General features: G+C 30.5%; 1 protein-coding gene and 1 long non-coding RNA gene across 49 annotated transcripts in view; one reads left to right on the top strand and one right to left on the bottom strand.

Moving 5' to 3' along the window:
* Window positions 1-12,077, top strand: part of LOC107997602 (TLD domain-containing protein 2) — a 178,978-nt gene that overhangs the window by 136,205 nt on the left and 30,696 nt on the right. For 23 of the 48 annotated variants that reach the window (XM_017056315.3, XM_017056316.3, XM_017056313.3 and 20 more), the window contains 10 exons: window positions 1,080-1,305; window positions 3,455-3,612; window positions 3,709-4,101; window positions 4,195-4,416; window positions 4,497-4,853; window positions 4,925-5,073; window positions 6,022-6,192; window positions 7,006-7,172; window positions 8,342-8,377; window positions 9,237-9,399. In XM_017056315.3, coding sequence (XP_016911804.1) covers window positions 1,080-1,305; window positions 3,455-3,612; window positions 3,709-4,101; window positions 4,195-4,416; window positions 4,497-4,853; window positions 4,925-5,073; window positions 6,022-6,192; window positions 7,006-7,172; window positions 8,342-8,377; window positions 9,237-9,399 — 2,042 coding nt within the window. The remainder of the gene's footprint in view (window positions 1-1,079; window positions 1,306-3,454; window positions 3,613-3,708; window positions 4,102-4,194; window positions 4,417-4,496; window positions 4,854-4,924; window positions 5,074-6,021; window positions 6,193-7,005; window positions 7,173-8,341; window positions 8,378-9,236; window positions 9,400-12,077) is intronic. The other 25 variants (XM_062074718.1, XM_062074714.1, XM_062074694.1 and 22 more) reach the window with 10 other exon arrangements.
* On the bottom strand, window positions 4,853-11,000 carry LOC133666072 (uncharacterized). Its single transcript, XR_009829644.1, has 3 exons — window positions 10,859-11,000; window positions 5,906-7,709; window positions 4,853-5,736 (listed from the first exon to the last, which is right to left on the bottom strand). It is a non-coding gene; the product is annotated as an uncharacterized LOC133666072 (long non-coding RNA).

Below are 12,077 nucleotides of genomic sequence, written 5' to 3'. Positions count from 1 at the left end.
ATAAACGTTCCTCTCTGATATTTCATAATGCTTCGAAACATTTCAAAATGACAAATGTTTCTTATCTTGGTGAAACTATTCCATTTCTTATCCTATCTAACTTCATTGTCTCGGTTCTGTATAGTAGAAACTCGCTAGGACTATCTGTATCATCTAGTGACAATTTACAAGTTTAACGTAGTAGTAAACAAGGTAATTAAGATAGGTTAGGTTAGGTTAGATAACTTTTAAATCAATATATGTTCTTCTAGATTGAGAACAATATTATATTTCGTATTGTATTTATCAAAAAAAGTTTATAAAGACGAGTCATTTCGAATTTATCCATATTTTCACCTATAATTAAATTTGTTAACTGAAAACGAACCAAATGAATTAAGTAAATACGATATTTCGAAATGAAGTTGTTACTCGCGAAATAATTCGATGGAGGATATGATCGTCAGACGTTTGAAAGTTTATGACGTTGCGTCAGCATTGGTCCATGAAATTGCGTTCCACCGATATTCGCCTGGGTTCTAAACCGCCTGGTCTGTGGTGGCACGTCAACGACGCGTCCAGATGCAGGATCGCCATCGATGCATGCCACTTCTCGCGATCGATAATCTCCTTGATTGGCTTTCGAACCATTCTCATATCGATTCAACGAAAACCACACCACGCACATTATTCCCACGCAATCACTAACTAGTGATTTGCATTTAAGGGTAACTACGCGGTCATCGATGTGAAAACTAACTAAATTCTCAACCAATCTGCAAATTTTACATTGATCGTGTTTTTAAAAATTCTATTATATGATTTTAATCGTATATCTTAATTAATTCCGGTCAACGAAGATAGTTTTCTATCAATTTCCGCGTTTCTAAGTGAAATCTAACTCTCGAGTGAAGTTTCATGCGCTCCGCAATACAATAGGCATTATCTTTCCCCATTACCGTTAATCTATTTCTGTCTTTCGTCACTGGTGCGAAACAAACTAGCAAAACGACCCCGCCCATACTCGTGAACAATATGTATTTCCTTATGAGACTTGTTTATCAATTACTCGTAGCTAATTCTTGTCTTCTTTGGCGCAGGTGGGCGATAGAGACACGCTGACGTCGGTGGCCGCAAGATTCGATACAACGCCATCCGAGCTGAGCAAATTTAACAGACTAGGAAGTACTTTCATTTACCCTGGCCAGCAACTTTGGATACCCGTGGAAGGAGAAGGTCAAACAAAAAGCGGAACTGCCGACGCACCTAGTCCGGATCCTTATCACGATCATGAGTCCCAGGATGACCTACCTCCAGAGGAAAAGGGTAATTTTTATTTATTTCACACCGTAATAAAAGTTCATTCGTTAAAAAAATTGAACGTGAAATGATTTCAAAATTGGCCAATAGTATGTATGAAATTTTATTTAACCTATTAACGATTAATAAAAAGTAAAGCGATATGAGAAAAGACAGATATATTAAAATTGATTGATTTTTATAAATATTAATATATTCTATTGATTTTCAATGTTAATCATCAATGCTGATGACAACTAAATCAATGTTGCGTGAGATTTAAAGATTTTTTTTTTATGTTTTATTCGCAATACAATCTTATCTTTTGCAAGTATAATATATGTAATTTGTTTTTAATTGGTTAATAAATAAAGATTTTAAATCGTTTATTAATAATTAAATTGGATAGAATTATAAATATGACATTCCATATATTATTTCTATTCTACAGAGATTTATAATTAAAATATAATATATCATAATGTGTAAGCATTATATTCTATTCTATATTCTATTACTAGGTTATTTTTTATTTGATTTTGTATTGAATTTGTATTTGATTTTATAATATTATATTATTTTTATTTCTATCCTGTAACGCATTTTAATATCGTATTTTTTTTTTGAACATCATATATTATTAACTCGATATGTAATTAGATGAAAGCAAAAGAAAAAAAATACCATATGGTTATAAAATTTGCTGTGCCATTGGCGAAATTTGCTTTCATTTCAATGCAAAAACTAATATTAAGAGAACGTTACAGTATATGTCAAAACTGTATATTAAGTTTAGCAAGCATAGGCGCCATGTCTTATCTATTCGATATATGCAATATACCAGTATTAACATTCTACGCGACACTTTGTAGAGTCAGATATTATCGAGACCCAATTCATCTTGATATTTGGCCAGGTAAGTCAATGCGACTTACCTGAATGCACACCATTTAGTTTTCTATTCCATTATTCATAAAGGCGTTCGCGCCAATTTTGTTTTCGATTTACATTTGTTGCATGGTGAAGCGTTTTGATATTTTATTGTGACTTGTAACAGCTGCTAGAAACATCGAATTTCTTGATAGATTATTATTTATATAGTGAAATAGTAATCAAGTATATAATAAAAGTAAAAATAGTATACCTGGTGCAAATAAATAAATAATAAAACATTTTGATGGCAATTATTGAAGTGAAAATATATAAATATATATTGAAAGAGATTCGCAGTAAACATAAACTGATTATTCGATGGCGCCACTTTACACTGTCATGTCAGAAAGTTAATGTTCGTAAAATCAAAAGAATAGATGACTAAATATAACATCAAAAACACAAAATATGTTCTAAGTAAAAAAAGATATATAGTTTTAGTTGATATATATAATTGTGTATATGAAAAAAAAATGATGAATCGATTTTTAAAGTGTCACGTGTTCTTTGTTGTCTTTATTTCCCGCGCATTCTGTTCGTTTTTCTTCATGATCTATTTATATCAAGTGTACCAGACATTTTAATCGATAATTAAAACTTAATCTAATTAAATTATTTGTCTTTCTACGATTTATTGGAGAAATATATAATAATATATAATTCATTAAATATATTTAATCGATTTCACTATGTGCATTTGCAAATAATTAACTTTAATAATTTTAAGTTGTTTCAAACAAAAAAAATTATCTTATATTTATTTCTATGTATAAAATAATCTTTGAAAAGTCAATGCATTTTTATTTTAATTTTTTTCATCACTGACTGTATACATATAATACACCAGCTGATCAACGTCATGATGTAAACTATGAAAAGCATATGGCGTTATTATGTGCATCAAACATAACCTATAATATATTGAAAAATAAATGAAAAATAAATATACATTGATTTTATTTTATATAAAATACAAGTATATTATAATCATTATGTCATTATTTTTAGTATTTGTTGTTCTTATTAAGTTCAATATTACTATTTAAATGTTGTATTATGTAAATTAAAATTTAAAACGCTTCGAATTAAATATGATAAAACAACTACTATATCTTTTTACAATATTAAAATTTTTTATATTTTATATAATATGTAATTTTCAATATGTAATTTCTATTTTATAAAAAATACTTCAAAATAATTAATATGATCAAAAGTCTCTATATTATATTATTTTTTATAGAACTTTTGGATAACCTGAGGCCTGTGTCACCCAAATCAAGCCATATGGAAAGAGTAAAAACACCTCTTGGTGTTACAAATACAGTTATAGAAGAGGAAGAACAGCCATTCAAAGAAAGATTTCTAAAAATTACTGTTCGTCATATCACAGATGGTCAGGTAAAGTTTATATCTCAATTTATTTATATAAAGCTTTTTTGTGTTTTCTTATTAGTTCTTTTATGTTATTAAAATTATTTTTACTTTTATTTACAGGGTGTTGTTGGTGGAGTATTGCTAGTTACACCGAATGCAGTAATGTTTGATCCTAATGTCTCTGATCCTCTTGTAATTGAACATGGAGCTGAATCTTATGGTGTTATTGCACCAATGGAATTTGTAGTGAATGCTGCAATTTATTACGATATCGCGCATATGCGTGTTGGACATACGGAATCTGGAAATTTAGATAAGAAACCAGAAATTTATTATATGAAGAAACCTTCGCAAACTGAGAATGTGAAATGTCAGTCGCCAGAAAAAGAAGAAAATTTTCCGGAATTAACAGCGGATGATGCTGAAAACGTATGCAGTTATACCGAGAGAGATGGAGACGCTTTTCCAAAGGCCTTTGAGAGAGATCTCGTTACTCCTACCAATCTCCAAAATGTACATTAATATTTATATTTAATAAATTAAATTTTTATATCAAAACAATTATCCAATAATAATTCCAATAATAATTTTTTATTAAAATCATAGGAAGAAGATACAACGACAACCAAAGAAAAAGAGAAGGAGAAGGAGAAAGAGAAAGAAAAGGAGAAAGAAGAGATTAAAGAGGTGAGCGGTGGTGGTCAAGCAAGTAGAACATTAGAGGAACGTAGACGTTCTATGCTTGACCATCATTGGCCAGTTCCTAGTAAAGATCAATATCCATGGCCAGTTGAAGATGAACAACAAGATTCTTTAAATTCTGACAAAGTTAGTTGTTCATTATTAGTGGAATACAATATAAAATTCTTTATCGAAGTTCAAACTTTAATAAAGATCAATATTTACAGACGGATTCTGCGAAATCGAAGGTGATTCCCGAAGGTGAAGAAGGATCTCTAGTCAAACTGTCATGCCACGACTCTGGTATCGACATACGTGACCCTAATCCCCCTTTCCCAGTAGTTCAGCCTAACCCCACAAAGAAAGTATATTCAGACGCAGATATTGTCTTATCTTCAGATTGGGTCCCTCCTATTACTATTGCTCCGACGAACGTAACAACTGATTCGCTAGATAGTGGTTCTGCTATTAACGGCAGGAAAAAGGCGAGTTCAGTGTCTTTTAGCTTAGACAGTAATGCAGAGGAACCTGAGAAGGATGAGGAACACAAAGATGACGATAAACAAGAGACTCGTAAAAATAAGGTAATATTAAAATTTATATACTTGATATCCATTTAATCTAATTCTTATCTTGTTTAACAATTATTATTCAGATGTTAAAACGATTATCATATCCTTTGTCATGGATGGAAGGATTAACTGGTGAAAAAGAAGATGATAAATCTGGATCTGATAAAGTTTCGAGCCTTCCTAATAGCGCGGATTCTCATCATTCATCAGTTTTCAGCAAAGTTTTCTCAAGGTGATAATAATTATCCTTGTTTATAAGTCCATAAAATTTTTATAAAAATTTTCTTGTATCTTATATGGTACAATAATTTTATTCAAAAATTAATCATATATGCTTTTATGTTTTACTTTATCATTCGTGTATGTTAGAAATGAGTAATTCAATGAAAAAACAATTTTGCATACTTTTTATATACAAGGAAGGTTTTCAATGGTCTGGCCTCCTTTATATGATGTAACGTTTGTTTTTCGTGTGATTGCTTTCTGCTGAAATTTTTTAGAACTAAAAGTAATATTTATAGCGTACTTGAGGCTATTCATAATGAAACGAATTGCTTATATCACGCACATACGTAATAAAAACGTTTTATAGTTCTTAGAAACGAGTTTTATTATGAATATCCTCATTTATTTTAATATAGAATATTTATTAGAAATTTGCGCGTAGAAGCAAGCGGCTTATTGCATTTGCGAAACGCGCTTTGGGATATATCTTTTTTCAATTTCTAAATGGAGTAAAGAAATCAAAGGAATGGGCACGTGTGGCAGTTCCAATTACGTCCTTGTCTTCAATCTAATCTTGTACCATCATAGTCCGTTTTTTTCAATTTTGCTTTTCCATTTTTCATCTTTTTCAAACTTTTTTATTAATTAGCATTGTAGATATATTCTATATCTGAAATAAATTAGTCGTTCAAAGTTAGTATATTTATCAAATTCGTACAAAACATTGATTAAAGTTTATAAAAGAACTTTCATTGAAATAATATTTAGTGATTCAGTAGTTGTACAAGTAAAATTTTTATTCTAAAAATTTATTAGGAAATACTGATTATTTTTATTACCATTTTGAGACCAGTATTATCAATCAGACTGTGATGGTAAATCTGTGTTAAAAATAAAGTTTAACTATCGTTTCCAATGTGACTAACAAAGAATATGTAATGGTGGTGGATATAAGCTCGCCGATCAACCTGGTGAGTGACTTTAGCTCGGGCCTGTTTGCTAAAACTCCCAGCGAAGAGAGCGGTGGGGGCGGTAGAGCTGGAGGAACACCTCCGCTTACCGCCTCCTCTCTCTCCCAGGACTCCAGCAATCCTCAGATTTCACCTGGTCCAGGAGGGCTTATAGGGTGAGTTTAGGCCCAGTCATGAACCAGCAAGTTTATATTGTATCCATATTAATCCACTTTGTCCTTATATTTTTTTTTCTTGCCCACTATTGTTCCGCTCTCTTTTGCTCTTTCTCTATCTTTCTCTTCCTATCTCTGATTGGCTGTTAAATTTTATATTATTTTTATTAAACATTTATCTTCTTAGATTTCTAGTTTGTTTCTTGCTATTTTCCCATAATTACATCTAAGATCATTCATTCATCTGTAACATCCTTTCATTATAAGTTGTTTAATGAACAAACGATATATATATAAGTATAATTGTACTAGTTTTTCATAAATTTCACTGTTTCGAGCTTCTCAGGAACAACACTCTTCATCTATCTTTCATTTTATTTATTTGTTTATATTTTTTTTTAAATCTTTCTCAAAGATTGAGAAAGAACATTCTTCCTCCGTTTTCCCGCTTTTCAGGTAAACTTACCATCATTTTTTTCAGAAACTACACCAAGACCGAATAATGTGTATCGCTTACAAACAACACACGATTCACCGATCAATCAAAAACACAGCGTTTTAATATTCCCTGAGCAGTCATTGAACTTTATTTCACGATGCATACACGTTGGATACAATTTTAACATTTATCTTGAATGTTGTTGTTTCCCTTAAGATTTAATTGCTCTTTACCATATTGTATATTGATCAGTGTACATTGCTTCGAAATTACAGGGAACACGAAAGTCAGAGAATCTCGTGTACTCGTGATTTTGAAACGCAATTTTGAAAACATCTTTGTGCCTATTCTCTAACATTATCACTTTCTTTCAGGCGGTCTTCCGTGGGCACATTCATCAGACAGCAACCATTGACATCGTCAGGTAGCAGCAGCGTGGACAGTAGTCGAGGTAGCAAAACTTCGACAACGGCTCCTCGATTGGACTATCGTAGTATGGTCTCTGTCGAAGATATGCCCGAACTGTTTGTCAGTTTTGACAGTAAGTGTCCAGAGGAATTGATCAGTTTCCCTGAATTATGGAACGCGAATATATTTCAATCTGTATATTTTTTCGGAATGATTAAATCCAATGAAAGATATATACAATGTAACAGATTCTCCGCTCACACGAAATATCTTCTTTCAACATTTTTATAGAGTGTTTCATTTTGTTGGGTGATTCTTTTCATGGAATGTTTATTCGTAGAATAGTTACTTTCCAAGGTGTTTAGATAATTTTTGTTAGAAAGATCATTATGCGCGCACAAGAGCCTACGTCAACAAAGAAACACCCTTCGAAGGGATCGATAACTCTATCCATTATGATTAATTACACGTAGCCGCGAATACATGAAAGAAACAATGATGGCAAACGGAATTACATACCACGCACTGCACTCGCTCGTATGTATAGACGGCTTTTTAAACGATGTTATTTTGCTAGTGCATTTATTATTGTCCCTTTATTCGAATTTTTGAGCGCCTTTGGATTCGATCTCGACTAATTAGATAGTTTTTCTCTTCACACTCTTTATCGCTAAAACAGACAAAAATAAAATTCAATAATTTATCTAACCAAATGCGCTTACGTTACATTGTTACACGTTTTAACATAGTTCTCGTAACATTGTTCTATATGGTTTTTAAATTGTACTAGTTTGTAATTTCCAGTTCTCTACATTTTATATTATTCGGTGTGCCACTATCCGTGAATATTGTTCCACGAATTCGTATCATTTTGAATAAACAATCAAGAGAATTTGATATTGTTCCAACTATTTTCTAAATGCCTGATACAAATTCGAGGAACAATAATTTTCTATCACGATCGTATAATTTTTGGATTCTGTCATAGTTTTCGCTTCTCGTCACAGATTCCAAACTCGAGTCTCTTCATTATTAAAATCGTTATCGTTAATTTTAAACGAGAAATTTATTATGTCTTCACGATTTTGAAACTCTTTGTGCTATGTCCTTAAAGATCAATTTATAGAATTCATATATTATTTATAAATTGTAAACTCATATGAAGACTTTAAATGTTAAAAAAATATTTAAAAAATGAAAAATTGAAAATGATTTCTGTAAAATAGGAGAAAGAGTTTCACGATCAAGTGCCAATGAATTCATACTAATGCAGAAATATCATATGTTTTGTTGTCCCTCTAGTCCAAGCACCTAATTTTCCCGAACTCGAAGGCCTCGGTAGGTTCATACTGTATTAGCTTGCTTTATCCCTTTTGTATAAATTCACCATGTGTCCAAAGAACGTTACTTTTTTCACATTGTTAATTTCACCTGTATCTATTTTTTTCCCCTCTTTCTTTAGTTTCTTTTTTTTTTTTTTAAGTGCAACTTGTGCAACTTTTTCTTCTTCTTATGTGTACATCATACAATTTTTAAATTATATGTTTTTTAAAACTTTTTTACTCACAACTTCCATTCGATTTTGCCCACTGCACTTGCACACGAATGCGTTTTATTCTCTTTCTCTTTGTGTATAATTTTTAGAAATAATTCGTGTAATTTTTACGGTAACGATATTGTGCAATTTTTTACGCCGAATCTTGGTCACTTATCACCGATACAATATGGATTTTTCATGGCTGTTTTTCACTATATTTTTGCTCATCTGTATTGTTGTGCTCGTTTTCTCGTGTTTCTAATCTATACTGTTTCTAATACGTTTGTCGATGCTCTCGCGATCTCGATAATATTTAAACAAGTTAATTTCGATTAAGAGAAAATATTGTCTGCAATATAATTTAATGCGATGCTTTTAATTTGAAATATTTTCTAGAAATGAGCTTTTTGCATATTGTCCCTTATTTTTTTAAATTTTTTTTTTTCTTTCTTTTTTTCTTTCTATATTTATAAACGAAATGTATTGAATATCTAAATATTGTGTGTCTTGTCGGAAGATTGATTAGAAAACTCGTAAATTAATTAGAGTATCGCATAATTAAGCGAATATCAAAATTAATAATATTTAATTAATAAGATAATTAATTATCGAGATAAGAAGGTCGTATGCATTAATGAATCATTCTATTGCATTATTTAGAACTTATACCACGACCAGCCCATTCTTGCGAGGATCCTCCATTGTACCTGAGACTGCGAACCGGAAGACCTAAAGATAAGAAAATTCCACGCTCAACGCCTATTATGAGCTACGGGAAAAAGAAATTACGGCCTGAATACTGGTTCAGCATACCCCGTAACAGGTAAATAAAACATTCTTTCCTTTGGGGGATTATTATGATACATTTTATTTTCTCTTCTCTCTTTTGAAAATTTCATTCAGTTATAAAAATGTTATTATTGATCTTAATACGCAGCAACCTAAATTCATTATATATAAAATAAGATGAGTAAGATATTTTAAAATACATCCTTCATAAAATATTATAAAAAATTCTATCATTAATAATTTCAATAATTTTCTAAGAATTTAAATAATTACTCTAAATTCAAATTATCGTTGGAAGATGACAGATAAGTTTACTCTTTAGAAAATTTATCTAGAATAGTGTCATAATATATATTTTAAAACTTTCATTGTTAATTGTCTGTTTCTCTCGATTTGCTTTAATTTTTTTCAATTATTTCTCAATTATCGGAAAATTTGTGAAAGATTCTCAAAAGAAATGGCACTCAAAAAATTACTACGAATATCATTTCCCGGATACGTGTTTCTTTACCTCTATTTATATATACGATTTCCGCGGGATCCTAATTTAGGAACCGGAAACGGCAATGAATCAATCGTTTTTTACGGCTAACTAATAAAATATTTTCGTACAACGTTTCCAAGTGAGCAATTCTTGCAAGATCGTATGTTATTTTTGTAAATTCACACCTCGTATCACATTCGCAAGCTAGACCGGCCAAAAAGTAAGAAGAGCGAAACACGTGATTCTCTGTAAGAGCGGCAAAATAGGTCTCGAGAATCGCCATCGTGCTTGCTATTTATACGATCGCCTTGCGTTTTATGTTCGTCAACTTCAATGAAACGTTCCACGTTCTTCATTCTATTTTATTGATTCGAGATGTTTGGACAAAACTTCGATATAAACTAATAAAATTCTAAGATAAATGATAATGGCCGCGTTATGACATCTTGTAATCTTTGCTCGACAATTGTCGAAGGTCATGTGTGAAGGTATATTCTGTTTAGCAGTCGATTTTAATACGCAGACAATAATCTATATCAACAGCAATTCTTCTTTTATCAATTTTTATTTTCCTATTAATGTTGTAAATTCAAATTGAATTTTAATTTACATTTAGTTTGTAAATCTAATTTATGATAATTTTATGATCACTGTTTAAGTTTGTATTTGAGTCAAGTAAAAATATAGATATATTTTATCTTGTTCCTCTCTGATCGATTCAAATTATTATTCAATCAATTATATTAACATTATTATTTTTTATTTTCACCCTGTGATAACTTGTGATTATTCATATATAAATATATGTATTATAATGAATTATACAGATAGCATTAAATAGAAAATTTTCCAACAAATTGAATAGACGAATAACGTTTAATTGAATCTATTTTTCAAGATTTTTAAAAATTTTAATACTTAAAATTCTGAAAACGAATTTCAAGTATCGTCACAATTTTGTCTTTATTTCTTCTTCTTTATTTCTGGATTCAAATAATTATACACTTACATGCTTCCCTTACTCGCGATCGATGCGAAGAAATATCGAGTTGAATCTTCACAGTAGTCAAACATGTTTCGAGTTAACTATCTCCATTCATTATGTGAACGTCTCTCGAGTTAATCGAGCCGATCTTTAATTAATATCCAAGTTGAACACGTTACACGTGAGAAGTAAGCGCGAGAAATCACGTGACATACTTGGCGTATCATCGAACGTGCCTCCATAACTTTTCCGCTCGATGTCTGCTCATGTTCGCGATACTAGTCTGTTTGCGCGAAGAAAACGCATCGGAGACGCGCCACGTGTCAGTTGAAAAAAAAAAAAAATCGTTTCTCCTTTGTGAATTTTTTTTCTTCTTTCTTTCTTCTATTATTTATCAATAGGATAATACATTATCGGGATCAAGTTTGATCGACTTAATTGAGGAGCTTTTTGGGGAAAAGGGGTCGTAAGAAAAATCAAAATTAAGTGAATTAAGTAAGTTTAATTTTATATATATATATTTATTCATTTATTTTGGCTATAGATTGTTTCTTTTTTCAGAAAGCTCCTTATTACGTGTTTTATTTATCGAAAATTTGGTAAAACTTAGGTTGAATGAAATTTGAACGAGCTGAACTATTATTTTATCGAAATGTCATGTGATGGTTGAATTATGTATATATAGAAATTATCTGTTGTAACTGGTGAGCAGCGTCATTGAATTTTTATTATATAAATTGTTTATCGCTCAACAATTTTAGATAAATGAAATTCTATTGCGTGACTGTTCTTAGCATCATGTTTTTAATGTTGTCATCAGCAATTAAAAAGTATAGAATATATAATAGTTGATCAGAAAAAAATGATATTTTGGTAAAAAAGAAAGCAATTTTGAGTTTATCAATAATAATTTAATTGCAATGATAATAAAATATTTTGCAATATTTTGCACAGAAACTAGATAATTTTATGAATTTTTATATTAGCACGTATGATAATTGAATGAACATGTGTGTATAGCTTGTTTACAATAATTATCATTACGTAATAAATAATAATATGTTATTTTAATTTCCTTGAGAAGAGAAGAGGGATAATGAATTCAAGATACATGTGTAAGTATCTTGTAGTATAAAGAAGTGATGAGTATGAGTCTTTAGAATGTACATAATATAGAATTTAGATAACAAATCTTTAAAAATGTAGATAATTTTTCCATAATTATTGTCTTACTCAAGAACAA

This window comes from Apis cerana, linkage group LG5, assembly GCF_029169275.1.
Source record: "Apis cerana isolate GH-2021 linkage group LG5, AcerK_1.0, whole genome shotgun sequence".
In the NCBI taxonomy this organism is placed as follows: domain Eukaryota; kingdom Metazoa; phylum Arthropoda; class Insecta; order Hymenoptera; family Apidae; genus Apis; species Apis cerana.
Note: the sequence above shows the minus strand (reverse complement) of the source record. Positions and strands in the feature narration are given on the sequence as shown.